This window comes from Lathyrus oleraceus, chromosome 2 (genome assembly GCF_024323335.1).
Source record: "Lathyrus oleraceus cultivar Zhongwan6 chromosome 2, CAAS_Psat_ZW6_1.0, whole genome shotgun sequence".
NCBI lineage: Eukaryota > Viridiplantae > Streptophyta > Magnoliopsida > Fabales > Fabaceae > Lathyrus > Lathyrus oleraceus.
Window position 1 is genome coordinate 369,562,185 of NC_066580.1, and position 20,517 is coordinate 369,582,701.

Sequence of the window (20,517 nt, forward strand, 5' to 3'; positions counted from 1 at the left end):
CACACAGTTTCATCCACCTTCGTCTCTCAAAAGTCGAAACCAAACTCTGATAAGTCCCTCCCAGTGCTAAACGGATGAACCTCTCTGGCAATATTGTTCTCTTGATTAAACTCTCGAATCGTTCTTCGTGTTCATCGCTTGTTAACCTTCTTAAAGAACGAGGATGAGCGGGAGCTGTGGTTTTGGTTCTTTTCGACATCTGCATTCAACATCAGAGCAACCACAAAACAAATATGGAGAGGGTTAGCAATCAATCAGCATAAAAACATGGCCCTGAAATTTCCCAGTTCGCGGCGCGAACCCTGCGAACCAGGAAATCTCCAGAAGCCTCCTAGGTTCCAAAAATGTGAGGTATGCTACTTCTAATAGTCAAGGTCTCCAACTCTATCCCAATCCTAATCTAAATCAGACATGCCTAATGATTTCAAGTGTCAATCTTCAAATTTTTCCAATCCCTAACCAAACCTAAATGTGAACCCAAAAGGAAATGGAGAAGAGGAATTGAAAAGCAACATACCTTACTGAAGCACTTGTTCTTTGTTAGAAAATAAAGATTAGGGATTTGGGAAAGGAAAATTTTCAGTTTTTGGGAGGTTTTTGTGAGCGGGAGTGAAAGCGAGGCAAACTTGGTGTTTTGAAAATGAGTTGAAATGAAAATGAAAATAACCTAACAGAACTTAAGTGGTTCTGTCACGCACTGTTCGCGGGGCGAACCTTGCTCGCGACGCGAACGAAAGCTTTGCATTCAGTTCGCGGGGCGAACGGCAAAAAACAGAACCCAATTTCACAAGATTTAACACAGCAGAAAACCACACAGCATAAAAAATAAAATGCAGACTTACAACGTTGGGTTGCCTCCCAACAAGCGCTTTGTTTAACGTCGTTTAGAGCTCGACGGTCCACTGATTAACCCGGTCCAGATAGAGACACGACACGCACATCACGATTTACGTCGCCACTATGGTAGACTTTGAGTCTTTGACCATTTACAGTCCAGCTCTCTTGTGATTTTGGATCCTCGATCACAATGGCTCCATAATTGCGCACCTCTTTGACCACGAACGGTCCTGACCACTTTGACTTCAACTTACCAGGGAATAACTTCAACCTTGAGTTGAAAAGCAATACCATTTGTCCAACATGAAACTCCTTATGACGGACCTTTCCATCATGGTATGCCTTTACCTTTTCCTTATACAGCTTATTCGAATGGTAAGCATTATTCCTTAATTCCTCCAATTCATGGAGTTGTCCTTTTCTTCTTTCTCCAGCTAGAGTGGAGTCGAAATTCAAGAATTTAAGAGCCCATAATGCCCTATGCTCCATTTCCACTGGAAGATGACAAGTCTTCCCATACACCATTTGAAACGGAGTTAGCCCAATAGGTGCTTTGTAGGCGGTATGATACGCCCATAAAGCTTCATCCAGTTTTAAAGACCAATCTTTTCTTGAATTCGAGACTGTTTTCTCAAGAATCCGCTTGACTTCCCGGTTCGAAACCTCCGTTTGACCATTCGTTTGTGGGTGGTAGGGAGTGGTCACCTTGTGCTTTACACCATATTGTTGCAAAACTTTTTCTAGAGGTGTATTGCAAAAGTGTGAGCCTCCATCACTTATCAACACCCTAGGCACACCAAAACGTGAAAATATGTTTTTCTTTAAAAATTTAATCACTGTTTTGGCATCGGCCTTAGGTGAGGCAATTGCTTCTACCCACTTCGAGACATAGTCAACGGCCACTAGTATGTACTCATTTGAGAAAGAAGAGGGGAATGGACCAACGAAATCAATACCCCAACAATCAAAAACTTCTACTTCTAGCATGTTGGTTAGAGGCATTTCATCCCGTTTTCCTATTCCTCCACTCCGTTGACATGTATCGTAACTCTTCGCATGTTCATGCGTATCTTTAAATAAAGATGGCCAATAAAAGCCCGATTGGAGCACTTTAGTGGCTGTTCTCAAACCACTATAGTGACCTCCATACGGAGAGTTGTGACAGTGCCAAAGAATGTCTCTTGACTCCTCAATTGTTACACACCTTCTCAAAATATTGTCTGCACCCACTTTAAACAAATAAGGATCATCCCAAACATAATATTTTGCATCCGCCAAGAATTTCCTTCTTTGATTGCAAGTGAGGTCTTCCGGTGCTAAACCGGTTGCTTTGTAGTTAGCAAAATCAGCAAACCAAGGCCTCACTTGAATCGCATACAGTTTTTCATCTGGGAATTCTTCTCTCAGCTCCTCTTCTTTGTTTGTAATGTCTACATTGACCAAGCGAGACAAATGATCCGCAACCAAATTTTCGAAACCTTTTTTATCCCGGATTTCCAAATCAAACTCTTGCAGTAAGAGAATCCGGCGAATTAGTCTTTGTTTGGAATCCGGTTTGGTTAGCAAATATTTTATCGCCGAGTGGTCAGTGTAGACTACAACTTTTGACCCAATCAAGTAAGCTCTAAACTTTTCCAATGCGTACACTATGGCTAGTAATTCTTTTTCAGTTGTTGCGTAGTTGACTTGTGCTTCATTTAACACTTTACTAGCATAGTGGATAACATGAAAAACTTTATCTCTTCTTTGACCCAACACTGCACCAACCGCATAATCGCTTGCGTCACACATAAGTTCAAAATCAAGTTTCCAGTTTGGTGCCACGATTATGGGTGCGGTGACTAGCTTTTCTTTTAAATCAAGGAAAGCTTTGAGACACGACTCATCGAAAAGAAAATGCGTACCTTTGTTAAGCAAGTTGCTCAATGGCTTTGCTATCTTTGAAAAATCTTTGATGAATCTCCGGTAGAAACCGACATGTCCGAGAAAGCTCCTTATTCCTTTTATATTTGTTGGGGGTGGTAATTTCTCAATGACTTCCACCTTGGCTTTGTCAACCTCTAATACTTCGGAGGAGATCTTGTGACCGAGTACAACACCTTCGGTAACCATGAAGTTGCATTTTTCCCAATTGAGCACTAAGTTGGTCTCCACGTATCTTCCCAAAACCACATCAAGATGTTTTAAGCACAAATCAAAAGATGATCCGTAAACGGAGAAATCATCCATGAACACCTCAATGCATTCTTCTATTAAGTCCGAGAATATAGCTTGCATGCACCGTTGAAATGTTGTCAATGCATTACATAACCCAAAAGGCATTCTTCGGTAAGCAAAGATGCCAAAAGGACATGTAAAAGCTGTCTTCTCATGATCCGCTGGATTGACCGAAATTTGATTGTACCCCGAGTACCCGTCCAAAAAACAGTAGAAATTTTTGTCGGCTAACCTCTCCAACATTTGGTCCATGAAAGGTAATGGGAAATGATCTTTCCTTGTGGCTTGGTTCAACCTTCTATAGTCAATACACATCCTCCACCCGGTTACCGTTCTTGTCGGAATCAACTCATTTTTGTCATTTTTGATAACCGTCATGCCACCTTTCTTGGGAACTACTTGTACCGGACTCACCCATGCACTATCGGAGATAGGATAAATCATTCCGACTTCCAAGAGTTTGACAACTTCTTTCCAAACTACCTCTTTCATCGATGGATTTAGACGCCTTTGAGGTTGTGCAACAGGTTTGAAATTCTCCTCCATCATGATCTTATGCATACAATAGGCTGGACTAATACCCTTCAAGTCGGATAACACCCACCCTATTGCGCCTTCATTCTTTTTCAGCACTTGAATCAATTTGTCTTCCTCTTTTGTGGACAAGGTGTTGCTTATAATCACCGGTTTAGTACATTCATCACCAAGGAACACATACTTCAAGTGTGAAGGAAGCATTTTCAACTCTAATTTTGGTTCTTCCATTTTCTTCATCGCATTCAAGTCCTCCTTTGTTTCTTCTTGATAAGTAAGCTCACCACAAGATTCCAACTCATGCAACATTGCTTCAATCTCTTTTTCCTCATTTTCGGTCAACACGTTGTATGCTCCGATAAGAGATCTTTCTAGAGGATTCGAAATATGAACTTGATTTGCGACCTCCACTACTTCCTCTTCAATTGTGTCAATTCGGAAAGAATCATGCTTGTCATTTGGATGCTTCATAGCTTCAAAAAGATTAAAGGTCACCTCTTCGTCTTGTACTCTCACCTTCATTAGTCCATCATCTATGTCAATCATCATCCGGGCTGTTTTCATGAATGGTCTTCCAAGAATTAGAGGAACATCACGATCTTCGTCCATCTCTACTATCACGAAATCTACTGGAAACAAGAATTTGTCCACTTTCACTAACATGTCTTGAGCAATTCCGCATGGTGAAGTGGTAGACTTGTCGGCTAGTTGTAAAGTCATCCTTGTCGATTTGATCTCAACATTTCCCAATCTTTTCACAATGGAGAGGGGGATTAAATTGATGCTAGACCCCAAGTCAATCAAACCATTACCAATGTATGTGCTTCCAATGGTTACCTGTAAAACTACTCGGCCCGGATCGGATTCCTTCCTTGGGAGAGTCTTTTGAATGATGGCACTACAACGTGCATCAAGCAATATGGTTTCGTCTTCCACGTGCCTCCTTTTCTTTGTAAGAATGTCCTTCATGAACTTTGCATACCTTGGAATTTGTTCTAATGCATCGGCAAATGGAATATTGATTTGAAGTTGCTTGAATATGTCCATGAACCGTGCATAATGCCTAGCATTGTCCTTCTTCGATGGAGCATGTGGATAAGGTAGATGTTGGGTTGGAATGACGCTCACATTTTTCTCTCCTTTCTTCTTCTTTCTTGGTTCAGCATCCTTTTTCACCTCCAATTCAGGCTGCTCCTTTGCTGAAAAATCCTGCTCTTTTCGCGGCGCGAAGGGGGATCGCGGCGCGAACTGTGAAGTTCCAGCCACTTTCTCCCTTCCACCAACCATGTCTTCTTTTCCCAGCACTTCATCCATATTATTTTCTACTGTAATTTCCTCACTTTTTCACTCATCAACTCTTTACCACTCCTCGTGATAATTGCTTTGCAATGCTCCTTTGGATTGGTTTGAGTATTAGCGGAAAATGACGATCATGCGTTTTGCTCTGACAGTTGCTTCGCAAGTTGGCCTACTTGATTTTCCAGATTCTTAATTGCTGCTTCATTACTCTTCTGATTTGCCATGGAAGCTTGCATGAATTATTTAAGAGTGTCCTCTAGCTTGGAACTTCCTCCTTGCGACTGTTGTCCTTGAGTATTTGGATGTTGATAAGGACTTTGCTGCTGAAAATTTTGATTGTTGAACCTTAATGGTTGATATCCTTGATTGTTTCTTGGTTGGTAGCCTTGATTATTAGGAGGTTGTCTTTGATAGCTGTTGAGACAGTTTTTAAGTGTCGGGTTTTTGTTATCGTATCCACAGAGATTGTAAGATATCACTGCCGTTCAATGGTTGAATTAATCTTAACTTAATGTAACACTAGGGTTTTGGTTTTAATCAAGTTATCTTGCATACAAAGTAATTAATTGCGGTAAAAGTTACGTTTTGATTAATATGAGAAATATTGTCAAAGTTAGGTTTCAATGATTACATTTGCTTTGCATGTATTTGCTCGGTCAACAATCTTATAAACTCCTTTAGATGATAAATAATTTCACAAAGTCCTCTCAATGCGTTTCTCTCGAACACCCATTGTGAGTTTTGTCATTTTGATCCATTGTTTCTCTCGAACACAATCTATCAAAAAGACAACGTTTTGGTTCAACCTTATGGTGAACAAAATCATTCGTTACTATCTCTAGCTAACAAACAAGTTTGGATGAAAACCTAGGTCAAGAATCGGTAAACATCTCTCGATCAAATACCAACACAAAGAGTTTTAAATAGAAACAAAGTTTTCATCATATATTTACCGTTAAAGAGTTTACATATGAGGATCCTTACATTTACACACAAAGCTAGCAATCACCTACATCTAACCTTGACAAATGGAAGACTTAGCTACTCATTTTCATGGTAGCTTGGTCGGCAAGTAAGGAAAGAGGGTTGATCAACATCCAAGTCGAATAATCGAAGTTGGATGGGAATCCACCTTCTTTTTGTGGAAGATGGTTGCTAGATGAAGAGAAATGAAATTAGGGCATAAAATCTCCCACAAAGCAATGCTGTAAAATATCTAGGAGAAAGTACAAAAAATGGAAAAGTTGGTAAAAATGAGGTATGGTGCCCAAAAGTGGCACCTGCTACTTATAGACAAGTGCAGAACTGTCATGTTCGCTAGGCGAGCATAATAGCTCGCCTAGCGAGGTCCTAAAATGGGCACAAAAAGCCCCTGCGCCCAGAGCAAACAGGGCCTGCTAAACTGTCATGTTCGCCTAGCGAAGGAAACGCTTCAAGCTCGCCCCCAGCGAGGTTGAGAGGTTTTGCTACTGGAATGCTCGCTGGGGACTCGCTAGAGCCTCGCCTAGCGAGTGAGTGCTGGCTGCACTTATTCACCAAAACAGAATGAATTCGCTGCAGACTTCGCCATGAGCTCGCCTAGCGAATTAATTTGCTAATTTACTGGAGCTGTTCGCCAGGAGCTCGCCTAGCGAACCCATTCTTCGCCACAGCCTCGCCTAGCGAGCAGGCAGATGAAATGCTCCTTTGCTTTGGTTCCTTTGCCAATTCTCTTGTGTCTTTATTATCAATTAATTCATGCCTTTCCTGCACAATAACAAACACATCAAAGGCACCAAGCTTGTTTATCAATGTACGCATTCCATGTAAAATAAATGTGATTTTGACAATTTTAGCAAGGCAAAAGAGTGAAAGATGCCCACATATGATAGCTCAAATAAGCACTTTTGGGCATCTAACAACTCTCCCCAACTAGATTCTTGCTTGTCCTCAAGCAAAGTATGCCTCTTGAAAGACAAGAGGATTTGCATAAAGAAACGGTTTCTCCGAAGTTGGATAAACGGCTCAAACACAAGCGAAATTCGCATATACAAGTTCCCAACGGTTTGAATAAAATAATACCTAGGAACTTAAACTTAAATAGCAATGCAAAATATTTATCTATCTACAACAATACTCTTCTGAATGAATCATCCTATCTCTCCTCTTCGAATCAGGAATGAAGATTTTGCGCGTTTGCAACCGCGGGACTAATCTCGCTCTCTAACAAATAATGAAGAAATCAAACAGATTCATACAATGTCTAATCAATTAAAAATGGTACTGTGGAAGCATAAAGATCACTAAGGGCTTTTCGGTTGAAGCTTGGTCAGGTTAACAAACAAGGGTCATTTCTAAGGCCATTGAAACGAAAGTGCCGATGCAAAAGAGACATTCACAGTATTATTCACACTACTCGACTTGTTTCATCTGTTTCTTATTTGTAACCTTCACAACACATATTCCCCAACTCAACTCTTATTTTTCACTATTTTTCTTCCAAGCAAGCATTCATTTTCATTCTTTATATTTTTGTTCTTTTCTTTCACATCAAATGTACAAAACAGATGTTTCTTTTCTATATTTTCTATACATATATTTTTCTATGCTTGCTCGGTTTTTCTTTTCTTTTTCAAGAGTTGTGGTGCTTACCAATTCTTTTTCGTTCTCCCCAACTTATTTCTTCCACACCCTAAGTGAATGCTCTTACCTTTTTACGGCAAAAGAACAATAATCAATATTTTTCGGGTTGTAAAAAAAAAGATTTTTGAGATCTCGCTTTATTTCAAGCCGAGATTCAACTGTTTAGGCTCAAAGGGGTTAACAAATACTCTCTCTGCTCACAGGTAAGTTGTTTTTGGATGTAGTTGTGCTCGAAAGAAAACAAGTGCCTTGATCATTTCTAATTGCTTCCACAATTTCACAATAATAACAGACAAATAATGAATCACATGAATCAACAAAACTTATTAGAATCCAGCATTTAAGTGAACAATGGAGGTTTCCTCACACTTTGTGGTTTTAGGTTCTAGATGAAACATTCATTCAATTATGTTGCACAAAGACAATATTCAATTTACCAAAAAGAGTAAAGTTCCTAATGCATTCTAAAATTCTAGCCGACGGTAACCATGTACCTTAGCTTCATTCACTTGTTATTCTTATCATTGCCATCCAAGCTCGGATGCACCTTCATTGGGTACTTCTTGAGGAGCAACCAATCTAGAAGGGTTTGCCACTCATTCAACCAAAAATTTATTAAACACACAAAATTAACAACAAACATAAATAACATTAACTGAAAAATAAAATTTTGTTCGTGGGGGACAAAACACCCCAATAGTACAACCCATGGTCAAAATACAAAATTCGAAAGTACAAATAAAAATGACATAATAAAAACTGAAATACAAATACTCAAAAACTTAACCCACAAAGGGCTCAAGACTCCTCTTCACTACCGGCTTCAGAACCGGTAGCCTCATCATCAATATCCTCATCATCAGCTTCAGCTCCCTCCCCCTCACCATAGACTGGCCTGTCCACAGGCCAATTAGCGTTGAGCATAAACTGCTCACGCGCTAACAATGCTCGAGCACCGGAGGGGTCATTACCTTGCAGCTCCAACCTCTGCATACTGTTGTGCATGTCAATCATAGCTCGTTGGGATGCTGCCATCCACTCAAAACTGTAGTCACAAACAGCCCTCAGGTACGGATCAAGTCCGGGAGAAGAAGCACTAGGACCATCAGCAGCCCGAGTACTTCCCGAGGCCGCACTGCCAGCGGTAGTCTTAGCTCTACAATACTTAGCTACATACCGATCATCAATTGGAGCCGGGATCCTAACCTGTCCACGAGACGGAAGTCTCACCCTAGCCTGAATACATAAGCTCATAATCAAACACGGGAAGGCCAGTGGGCAATTCACACGAGCCCCCGATTTCAGCCCACTCTCAACCACAGTCTTCAGCTCATTGGCGATTATCCTCGCCACATCAATCTCAACATTAGTGAGGATGGAATGTGTAACACCTCAAAATTTGCCCTCCTCTCTTGGGACTAGCATTAACATTGTACATATCATTTTAGGTCATTAGGCATTGCATATTGCATATCATGTGGTTACATTATGCAAGCCATTCTCCCAAGTCTTGATCAGAAGATGAGGAAGTCAGAGTGCAAGCTTAGGGTTTATTGACTGATCATGGGCCATCTGAGGATTGGGCTGTGAATTAGGGTTTTATGATTCTCAAGGATGTTGGTCTTCATCTTGATTACAATGGTACATCATCATCATCATGGTTGGATGTCATCAGGAGATTGAAGAAGATTCCTTGAGATTAGGGTTTTGACCACTGGTCAACCTTAATCATCTGCATTGGGCCAATCAGGGCATAATCAGGAGATGGGGGCTATGATGTATATGAGGATCATAATGTGATTATATTGAGCTCATGGATGCTAGGGTTTCATGGTTGAGCCATTTCATCAGGAGTTTGGGGCTCAATTTGATCAGTGCGTAGCCAAATTCATCTATCAGTCAGAAAAGTTAATTGTGCCTGGATTGATGGATTTGGAGGAGGGAGAGGGCAAGAGATACTCCATTCATGTTCAAACAAGTCTCATTTGACATTTCAAATACTCACATTGAAGGATTTGAGGTCATAGCAAAGGTTTCCAAAAGGAAAAATGACCTATGGTTTCAAGTTTCCAAAAGGATGGCAAGTTTTTGGAACGACTTCAACCCAGTTTTCCACCATCAAAAAAGCTTCAAATGGAATTTTGTTGAACATGAAAGTTGTAGATCTTTCTCTCCCATTTTCAAAAAGTCCAAGATCGTGAGAATCGGATGAACGGTTGAGGAGATATGGTCAAATTACCACCGGGCGTGCATGGCAAAATTTTCCATGTATCGATGCACACGAATTTCGTATCGATGCGTGCAAGGCAAAAAAGGGCCATGTATCGATGCACACGAGTTATGTGTCGATGCACACTGTTAAAAAGTGCCTTGTATTGATACAAACAAGTTATGTATCGATGCACACTGTTAAAAAGTGCCATGTATCGATGCAAACAAGTTATGTATCGATGCATACTGTTAAAAAGTGTTATGTATCAATACATAACTCTATTTTGAGCTCTCATACAGTACTGTTCATGTCCATATTACTTCATGCACCATCTTCATGCACAAGAGTGAAAATCTCATTTGAGCCAACACACTCCAAATATCAATTGAGAATGTATGAGCTGTCAATGAGCTGTCACAGGGCTTGAGTGAAAAGGCCATTTTGCCCTTGCTTAAGTAAATGCACATTTGCTAATTGCATGTCATTTTTGCTAATTTGGTGATTAAAGCTTGATTAGTTGGAAGTATATAAGCTTAATCATAACAAACTCTTGAGGAGAATTCACAACATTCACAAAACCAGATCTGAAACCTTTCCAATTCTCTCAATTTCCTCAAGAACACCAAAACTTCAAATCCAAAATTCATCATCAATTCTTGATCAATCTTGAGAATTCTTTTTGCATTGAACTCCTCTCATCATCTTCTCAAACTGTTTGTGGAGTTTGGATTGGAAAAAGCTCGGAATCGTGACTGTCCAACATAGCATCATCCATGGTGAATCAAGATTTGGCGCGGTAGGAGCGATCTCTCTCGAACCTGAGCTTTGTATGCAACTTCTTGTAGCTTCTAGGCCATCTGTTTCAAGGAATTAAGCATCGAAACTCCACGAATCGCGACTGCCTTCGAATTGAGGTTAGTATTCGAGTAACACGATTTTTCAATTGGTTATAGGCGTTTTGTAGCTTGTTTATCATAGATCGTAGTGGTGCTGTTGGTTTTAGAAATGGATAACCGTAGGTGGAGAAATCTGAACTCGAAGCTTTGAATGTGAAACTTTAGTCGATCGATCCGTGAGATTTAGGAACTTGTAGGTTAAATCATAGACATAATTGAGATCCTGAGAGTGAGACCTTTCCAACGGTTATTCATTTGTGAGATTTGGTTGAGTTTTGAGCAAAACCGATTTTGGACTTGGAGGTTGAGTTGTGCGAGGAAGACGATGGAGTTTGCTGGCCTGTTACTGTTTGATCTTCTTTTTCATTTGAAAATTTGAAAACTCTGTTTCCCTCCCGCGCTCAAAATAATTACAGTTATGCCACTGTGCAGTTTTAATTAATTTGCTTAATTCACAAAAAATCATTAACACATTGGAAAAATCATAAAAAATAGTAGAAAATCAGAAAAATATGGAAAAAAATTGTGTCGACTTTGTCTTTGAGTGTAGGATTTTTTTGACCTATTGGTCAAAGTTGTGCTTGGCAAATATTTTATTTGGCATAGGCTTTTCTAATGTATGTCACATTTTGATACATTTTGGCAATTTGATCATGAAATACTCATATCATAAAATAAATGGCTGAAAATTTTTGTGGTGGTTCTTGACTCATTGAGGATTATTTATATGTAAATTTCATGAATTTTTGATACCTGGTTAGAGAGCAGCAAATTCTGGAACTTAGGTGTGACAATTTGTGTCACACCTCTTGATGTCAACTTGTTGAATTTAATTGGATAACCTATGCATGTTGGAATTGGCTGAAATTTTGCATGATGACTTGTTGACATGTTAGGATGCTTGATGAATTTTTGTAGGATTTTTCACTGTATTTTCAATTTAATCTTGATTTTTCATTTCTGGTTGTTGAAATGGCAAGCTCATGTGATACATGTTGGTAGATTGATTGGAAAATCCTCATATTGTATTGTATGGCCATGAAATTTGATATGCATGAACTAGACACATTGTGTGACCTCCCTGTTTTGGTCTCATCCATTTCTTTGTTGTTTTCAATGAGATATGAATTTTTGAATTGGATGTATGCATTGATGGTGTGAATTGAAGCATGAAATTGTGTCTGTTTTTGTTGATTTTCATTGACATGGTTCCATTTGCCCAATTGAGCTCAAATTTGACATGGTAGACCTTGATTGACCCCTGTTTAGGTGTATTAAATTTGAGATTTTTTGGATGTGTTTTGATAGGGATTTGAATGCAATACTTCTGTTTGTATGCTTTGGGCTTCATTTGACCTCATATGGATTGTTTTGTGCATGAATTGAATATGATGGATGATATAAACATGAGACCAATGATGTTTTCTCTTGTTTGATGTTAATTTGATGTTGGTTGATGAATACCTTGCTGTTTTAGATTTTTTTCTTGCTTTTGGACCCTAGGCTTGGCCTAGTGGTCTAGTTGCTAATATTTGCTTGATTTTTCAGGATCAAAAAAAGCAATGTACATGGAGAATGATACAAGTTGATTTTAATTGATGTTGTGGATGTTTGTACACTAACATAACATTGTTTTGTAGGTGTTGGAGCTTGGGCTTAAGCCTTGAGCTTGCTTTGTGCATAGTTTGTTTAAACTGTTTGATTGTTTGCTGTACAATTTGTCTGATTGAATACTGACTGTGTTGGATTGTTTCCAGGTACTTTAGTTGCTCAGTTCCTTGTGAACTTTTGCTTTGCGTTGCTTAAGCAACTTGCATTGAGGTAAGTCCTCTTGACTTCATGTAGTCTGGAGACCCGGCTGTTACCGGGCCGGGCAAATTGTCTGAAGTCCTCCTTAAGAGGCAATGCTTGTGTATGTTTATTTTTAAGCCAAGCAGGAAAAGCCCTTCAAGTAAGGCAATTGGTGGAAGGTAGGGACAAGCAACCTGTCCCCCACTATTCAGTTGAGTCTTCTCCTTGCTCCCATTACATGGTTGTAGCATTGAGATCAAAAGCCCAAGATCTGTGCAGTGCACATTGAGTCAGAGTCATCGAGCATAGAAGGGTTCCCCCATTCTGGACCCATGCTCATTTGTCAGCTCTCCCTGGTTAGGGATAAGAGCTGTGAGGTCTGATCCTCACTTCATCCTTTCATCTGCTTCACCTTAGCCTCGTAATGGCAAGGTTAAGAGCAAAACCAGCCTGTACAGACGACTCGCTTCGGCGGTCAAACCCCATTGATTGAGCCTCTTGTTTGGTTATAGTGGGTGTTTTGTGGATATCTGATTGACATGATTGTGTGAGATGCCTATTCTCATTTGATGTATGTTGATTGGTATGCTTGTATGCTTGTGTGTTAGCTTTTTTCCTGGTTAGGAATAGTTTGCTTATGCAAGTAGGTTAGAAACCTGAACTTGGGGCGGCTTTGCATGACAACATTAGGCTCGAGTCTCAGCTCCCTAGTGTCGTGTTTTTCCCTCTGTTTCTGGTTAGGAGAGAGTTTCTCCCCTGTTTAGGGGAACTACATCGCCCTGATCCTCGTGCCAGACGAGGTATGTAGGCAGGTGGTCGTGCGAGACCACTCCGGGCACCCTTTTCTTTTTTGCGTGTGTTTTGTTTGCCAGCTATCAGGCTCGAGTTCCCGACTCCCTGTTAGTCTGTGTGTTCAATTTCTTCTGACGTCTCGGCGTCTCTTCTGGCTTGCTTGATGACTTGTAGGCTCGAGTTCCCGACTCCCTACTAGTTTGCATGTTTTTTCTGTCCCTTTCAGGGGAACTACATCGCCCTGATCCTTGTTCCAGACAAGGTATGTAGGCAGGTGGTCGTGCGAGACCACTCCGGGCAACCTTTTTCTTTTTGCGTGTGTTTGTTTGTTATCTGATTGTGTTTTGGTTCGGATGCCGACGTAAGCCCAGTAATTGGCAGTCGGGCTCCACGTTTGCCGTTTTGAGCATGCTTTGGGTTCGGATGCCGACGTAAGCCCAGGAATCGGCTGTTGGGCTCCATGTTTGCCCTTTTGAGTGTGTTTTGGTTCGGATGCTGACGTAATTCCATCCAGTGGTTGTCGGGCTCCATGTTTGCCACCCTTGCTTGTTTGTATGTTTTGCGTTGTTTGGCATGCGTAAGCCGAACTACAGAGGCTCTGATTCTTGTTCCAGACAAGATATGTAGGCATAAGGTGCGATACCTTATCGAGCTCGTTCTTCTTAACCCCACCTGCGTTCCCCGTGTGTGTGTGTGATGTTTAGCAACCTATTCTTTATTCTAGGACGTGGATCCCTAGGAGTACCTAGGACGTGAGGGGTGCTAATACCTTCCCCTTGCGTAACCGACTCCCGAACCTTTTCTCTCTGGTCGCGAGACCATGTCTTTCCAGGTTTCTCTGAGCGTTTCCTTTCCCTATCTTGGGATAAATAACGTTTAGTGGCGGCTCTGTGTGTTTTTATTTTGAGCTTCGCCGGTTGATTTTTCGCAGGATGCGACAGCTGGCGACTCTGCTGGGGACGCTCGATGTAGACCTGTGCTGGTCCATCGTCCCTAAGCAAGTCCTTCCTAGCGTTCTGGGATTAGGTTAGGTTGCTTGTTTTGTATTATTTATTGCATTTATTATTCTAACCACTGTGTATATATTTGCATTAATGCTTGCATGCATCATACTATCATGTTGTTACCGTCCTCTATGCAGGTGGTTCTGTTGTTTGGGGTGGGTGTTCTGAGTGGGGCTAAAACCCAAGCCCGAGTATACACCTAGGACTAGTGTGGTCTCACGTTGCCTCTTTCATGTTAGATCAACATGTGCCTGGCGGCGTGATGTGCCACAAGCCGGACGAGGCTCAGTTGATAGTGCTCATCTTTGTGGAGTATCCACTTTGTTTGAGTCACTCCATCTGAGTTGTTGACTCTGGTGACCGATCATTTCCCGGATCTTTGGTTTAGACGATTTTAAGAGAGCTACAATGGCACACCCGAAAGGGCAAACCCATTGAGTATCTCCGCCCGATTGTCGAGACTATTATCCGCCTTAGGATGACTTGTTTAGAATTTACCTGTGAGGGGAGGGTGATTCTTTCAGATGCATGTTCAGATGTAGATTCAGATGGTGACGTTTTGTTCCGTGGATCAGAGTCATATTTATAAGTCGGATTTATGGTTATTTATTGCCGTGACGCCGGAGTGCTGTCCGTGATTTATCAGTGGGGATCCGTTTATTTCAGGATTCCCCGGGCCGAGGTATTTATCAGTAGGGATCCGTTTATTTCGGATTCCCTGGGCCGATTCAGATGGTGATGGTGTGTCTGCTCAGAGACCAGTGATGATGATGATGATGTATCTGTCTTCCGTTTATTTCGGAACCCGTGGGTCAGATTGGTGGTTATTTGTTCCTCAGATGGTTATGATCAGTTCAGAGGCCAGATTCAGTGCAACAGAAGACCAGATGACTTGGAGGATGGCACAGTGCATTGCATTCATACATCATCCTCATTTTGCATTCATCTGCACCAAACCTATGTTTAGCCATATGGGGAATATTATTGATTGAGAATCTGGTTGAGAGACATCCGGATGTCAGAATATTATTGATGAATTTTTATCTGTCTCGATGAAACCAGAATCAAAGGACAGAATCTTCCTCATATGGATGGACGTCGCATTCATGCATATTAACCTGTTTGCTGTTTTGCAGGTGTCGAATTCTAACGTGCTTGCCTGTTTCGGGAACCATTGCTCGTGCTCGTAGAGTTGTACCTTTGCACTCGACCCGACCTCACAGATACTTTACAAGGCGAAATACTCCTAGACTCATGGAACTTCCCAGTGCGGATATGCTTGAGCTAAAGGACAAAATGAACGAGTTGATCAATATAATGCAAGGCTTTGCAATTGGTCAGAAGGCTCTGGCAGACAAGGTCGAGAAACTCGAGCGGGCTTCAGCTGCTAACAGTGTTGTTAATCTGGATGGTGTCTCCGATCAGGGGCTGGGTGGATCCAGAGACGGTGAAAAAAGAGCAACCGTGGGTATGGTGAACAACAATGCTGCTGGTTTTGGTGCTGGTGGTCAACCTGGGCCCGGTCTGGGGCAGAATTTGAAGGACAATTTTGTGCCTCCTTTCTTCGGGTTTGATGAGGACAGAGAGGAAGATAGAGAAGCTGATCAGTTCTCAATGCACAATGAGCCATTCGGTCAATATGGTGTCCAACCACAAGACAAAGAAATCCAGTTGCTGGCTGAGAAGGTAAGGGCTCTGGAAAGCCATGCTACTCCGGGGTTTGTCAACATGTCCAACATGGGGCTGGTTGAGGGGATTGTGATCCCACAGAAATTCAAAGCGCCTGCATTTGACAAATACAATGGAAGTTCCTGTCCTGAAACCCATTTGCAAGCATTCGTTCGCAAGATCTCTGCTTACACGACGGATCAGAAGCTATGGATGTATTTCTTCCAGGACAGTCTGTCCGGAGGATCCCTGGAGTGGTACACCAAGCTGAAGGCTGCTGATGTCAAGAGTTGGCAGGATCTAGGAGATGCATTCTTTAAACAGTATCAGTTCAACGCTGATATGGCACCGAGTCGTACCCAGCTGCAGGGTATGTCTCAGAAAAGTAATGAGGGGTTTAAAGAGTATGCTCAGAGGTGGAGGGAGTTGGCGGCCAGAGTTCAACCTCCTTTGGTGGATCGGGAGATGTCCGATTTATTCATGGGTACCCTGCAAGGGGTCTTTGCCGAGAGAATGGTGGGTTGTCCCGTCACCAACTTTGCTGATATTGTGGTGGCGGGTGAGCGAATTGAAAGTTGGCTGAAAATGGGGAAGATCCAGGGTGGTAATGCTTCGTCATCGGGATCAAAGAAACCATTCGGGAACGGTCAGCGCAAGAATGAGGGTGACTCGAGTGCTGTGTATGAGCAAAAAGGATACGGTAGGGATCGTTATTATCAGCATGCTGCTGCGGTAAACATCCCTGTTGGTAATCAGTCAGCCAGACAGCAACGTCAGCCACCGCAATCGAGAGCCGGGTACCAGGTGAAAGGGAAAGGAGTTGATCGTCACTTCGACAAGCCGCCCGTGTCATATGCCGTGCTGTTCAAAAAGTTGAGGGATTTGGGGTTGGTCCAGCCGAGGGCGATGGTTCCGATAAGAACAGATCAGTGGCCTCCTGATTACGATGAGAATGCCAAGTGTGAATTTCATTCTGGTACGCAGGGGCATAACATTGAGGGCTGTAGAGCATTCAAGAATGTCGTCCAAGATCTGGTGGACTCCAAAGCTATCAATTTTGCGCCGTCACCGAATGTTAATGCTAATCCCATGTCGGTCCATGGTCAAGCGACGGTGAGCGCAATTGCTGAAGATTCAGATTACACCTGGGCAGTGGGTGAAGAGACCAACAGTAACTGCAAGCTGGATGGTTGGGTAAAACCGTGTGCACCAGGGCAGCAAATCCTGAACTGGAAGGCCTAGAAAGAATCAGCACTGTTACTCATCTGGAAGAGTAATATTTCGTGTTTTCAGTTTATTTGCATGAAAGCCATACGTGTTGCCCGACACGTAATGGTTCATTGTAAGGGCCACCTCATGTTTAAATTTGCATTTTCTGCATCATTAATAAATGGATGTTTTTCAGTCAAAAAACGGTGTTCCCTGTTTTTCAATTATTTTTGCAGTTTAAAAACAAATAAAAATGGCAATGTTTATTTTCATTTTTCATCTTTTTTTGATTTGTCTCGTCCCGACTTCAAAAGTAATTCTCCGGATCTCGTTGATAACAATTTGGTTACACCACATATGATATCGACAAACCGAGCAATCAGGCTGAAGAAGAAAGCGAAGAAGATTGTGATCTGCTGGAATTAGCCAGATTGCTGAAACAAGAGGAGAAGGTGATTCAGCCGCTCGAGGGCGAGTTGAGATTGTTATTCCAGGTACCGTCGAGGTCGGGAAGGAAAAATTGGGGCCGTTTCAGAGGCAAGCCAAAAGCAGGATGGTAGGCTTGTTGAAAGAGCATATGAATGTTTCTACTTGGTCACGTCAGGATACGCCAAGGTCAAACACCGATGTCGTTGCTCACAAGCTACCATAGAGAGAAGACTGTCCTCTAGAGAAGCAGAACGCCAGTGCCTATATCAGAGAGCCATGGTGACTTCGTTTCATGATATGATTCATCATGAAATGGAATGCTATGCTATGACATGATAGCAAAGTCCCAGTCAGAAGAGGGGCATCTGGCAGACTGGGGGCAAGTCGTTTGACCAGTGGAGATAATTCAGACTGAGGTTGAATTAGAATGAGTGCACTATCAGAGTGCGATCCGGTAAGATGTTGGGGGGTCATTATAAGAGAGGAATCGAGGTTGCTCCTGCTTTAAAAAAAAAAAAAAAAAAAAAAAAAAAAAAGAAAAAAAACAAATGCCTGAACCGAGAATAAAGAAAGAGGTTCGTGGTTTCTTAGAAAGATTGAACTACCTGTCATGGTTCACATCTCATCTAACCGCCACGGGTGAACTCATATTCAGATATTGATAGAAAGATCAAACGGTCAGGTGAAATAATGATTGCCAAGGGGCATTGAAAAATAAAAGAATAAGTTGCAGGAACCTCTGATTCTGATACTTCCTGTGGAAGGAACAATCATCAATTCTGATACTTGACGGCCTTCGAGGGGTTTACAAGGTGTATTGGGTCGGCATGACGCGTCTTGTCGAAAAGAGCATGCAATTTACCTCAGTAAAAAGTTTACCGACTGTGAAACAATACATTCACTGTTCGAGAAAACTTGCTGTACTTTGGCATAGGCTGCTCGCCGACTGAGACAGTATATGCTGGTTCATACCACTTTGTGGATTTCCAAGGTGGATCCGAGTGAGTATGTGTTTGATAATCCAACATTGACCGGACGGGTTGTGAGAGCGCAAAAGAATATTAACTGATCGGTATACTCTCAGAAAGCAGTCAAGGTGTATTGTCTGATTACATTGCCCAGCAACCCATTGAGGGTTATCAACTGATGAAGTTTGAAGTTCCCTGATGAGGACATCTCGAGGTGCTCTAATCGAAAGATTGAGAGTAACCGATCCCGGAGGAGGGGCCTGACCCTGAATCCGAACGGATTCTGATGTCTGATGGGGAGGATAAGGTGAATAAGTTAGTGCTTCCCGGGGCATGATGGAATGCATCATCGATGGTGGCAGAGTACGAAGCTGGTATCCTGGGAACTGTACTTCGGTACGTACGTCTACTGGGGCAAACGCCTTTCTCACTCAGGAAGCCTAATTGAGGAAAAGAGGCTAACAGCCATCCGTCATGGGCAGCTATATCAGCAGTGAATGAAGCGTGCTTGTGACAAGAAGGTGCGACCTCGGGTATATCACGTGGGTGATATGGTGCTGAAAAGGATCCTTCCTCCTCAGAACGATCGAAGGGGCAAATGGACACCGAATTATGCAGGTCCGTTCGTGGTCAAGAAGGTTTTCTCTGGTGGAGCCTTGTTGTTAACGACCATGGATGGTGAGGATTTTCCATCCCCTGTGAATGCAGGCGCAGTTAAAAAATACTTCGTGTAAAAAAGACCCGCTGGACGAAAAGAACAAAATAGTCCAGGCAAAAATGGGCATCCCGGCGAACCAAAAACAGAAAAAGGGTTCGGGCAAAAATTAGGGATATAAATAAAAAATGTACACCCGGCAAGTCGAGAACCTGGAAAGGCGACTTGGGCAAAAAGGGGTATCCCGGTGGACTGAAAACCCGAAAGGGCGGTCCAGGAAAAAGAGGGATTGAAACGAACGACTGCGTCTGGCATGATCGTTTGCGCTTTGGTTAAAGCATCATGGATAATACCCGGTGGGGATCAGTTGGAATTGTCTTGTTCAGAAGGCAGAAAGCACGGAGAGTCTGAGGACATATGGGGTGTAACCGAGTTGGAACTCGAGGAGATCACGGGTTTCACATTGCCGTTAGGATAGATTTTTCCTTTTGAGCGCAGTTACCTCTTTTCAGGAATTGCTTCCTTTTGTATTGCTCATTTGAGCCACACTTTTCAATCAATAAAATGCATATTCAGTCAAATAATTTTGTTTTTGTCCTTCATTACCGCTTTGATTGCAAAAACATCCAATTATTTTTGATAAGGAATCTTTGCATTTTAATACATACAGGTTCCTTCCAATGCATGTTTATAAGATTGAAAGCTTGAAATCTTATTTGGAAGGTTGAGTGACCCAAGTGTTGAAATCTTGACACGCCTGGGGCACGGTTTTATCTAACGATCTGTTTTGCAGGAATTGTTAGGTATTTTCCACTCACTGGCAGGTTGTGATGTGAAAGCTGTTGAGAAACAAAATCCCCATGGGAGTCCAGCCAGGGACGAATATGTGAAGGAAAGGCGGAGAGACGTTGCGACGTACGACGATCCTTGAGGGTAATCAAGAAGACTCTTCAAAGTCGAAAGACTTGAAAGTTTGCACTTCCCCGCAGAGTTCGATCAGGGACGAAGGAGGAACGAAGAGACGACGAGAGACGTCTGACGACCATTGAAATAATCAAGAAGACTCTTCAAAGTCGGAAAATTGAAATTTTTGTATACATCCCAGGAGTACGTCTCACGTCGAGCACGAAGCGACTTGGAATACAAGATGATGGAGCAGAAAAGGTCCAGATGAGTCTGGGAGTTCTCAAAAGTGGAAAGCTGACATGAGATTGGGAGGTGGATACCGTGGTTCGATAAGTCGAAGGGTGTTAGACCAACCTTTCTCACTTCCCCAGCTATTCCCCGAGTGGAGCGGGTTTTTTCAATGACATATCTCTCCAACAGTGTTCATTCTACCAGTGGATTGAAAGAGTTTCCGTAGCAGACGAATATCTGCATCCCC

The 20,517-nt window shown here is 42.2% G+C and overlaps 1 protein-coding gene across 1 annotated transcript in view; it reads right to left on the reverse strand.

Annotated features, from left to right (window-relative positions):
* The window catches only part of LOC127123304 (uncharacterized), a gene marked incomplete at its 3' end in the record, with an annotated part of 79,521 nt that overhangs the window by 38,210 nt on the left and 20,794 nt on the right, over positions 1 to 20,517 (reverse strand). The window contains exon 4 of the mRNA XM_051053535.1: positions 2,547 to 3,281. Within this exon, the coding sequence (XP_050909492.1) occupies positions 2,547 to 3,281 (735 nt within the window). The remainder of the gene's footprint in view (positions 1 to 2,546; positions 3,282 to 20,517) is intronic.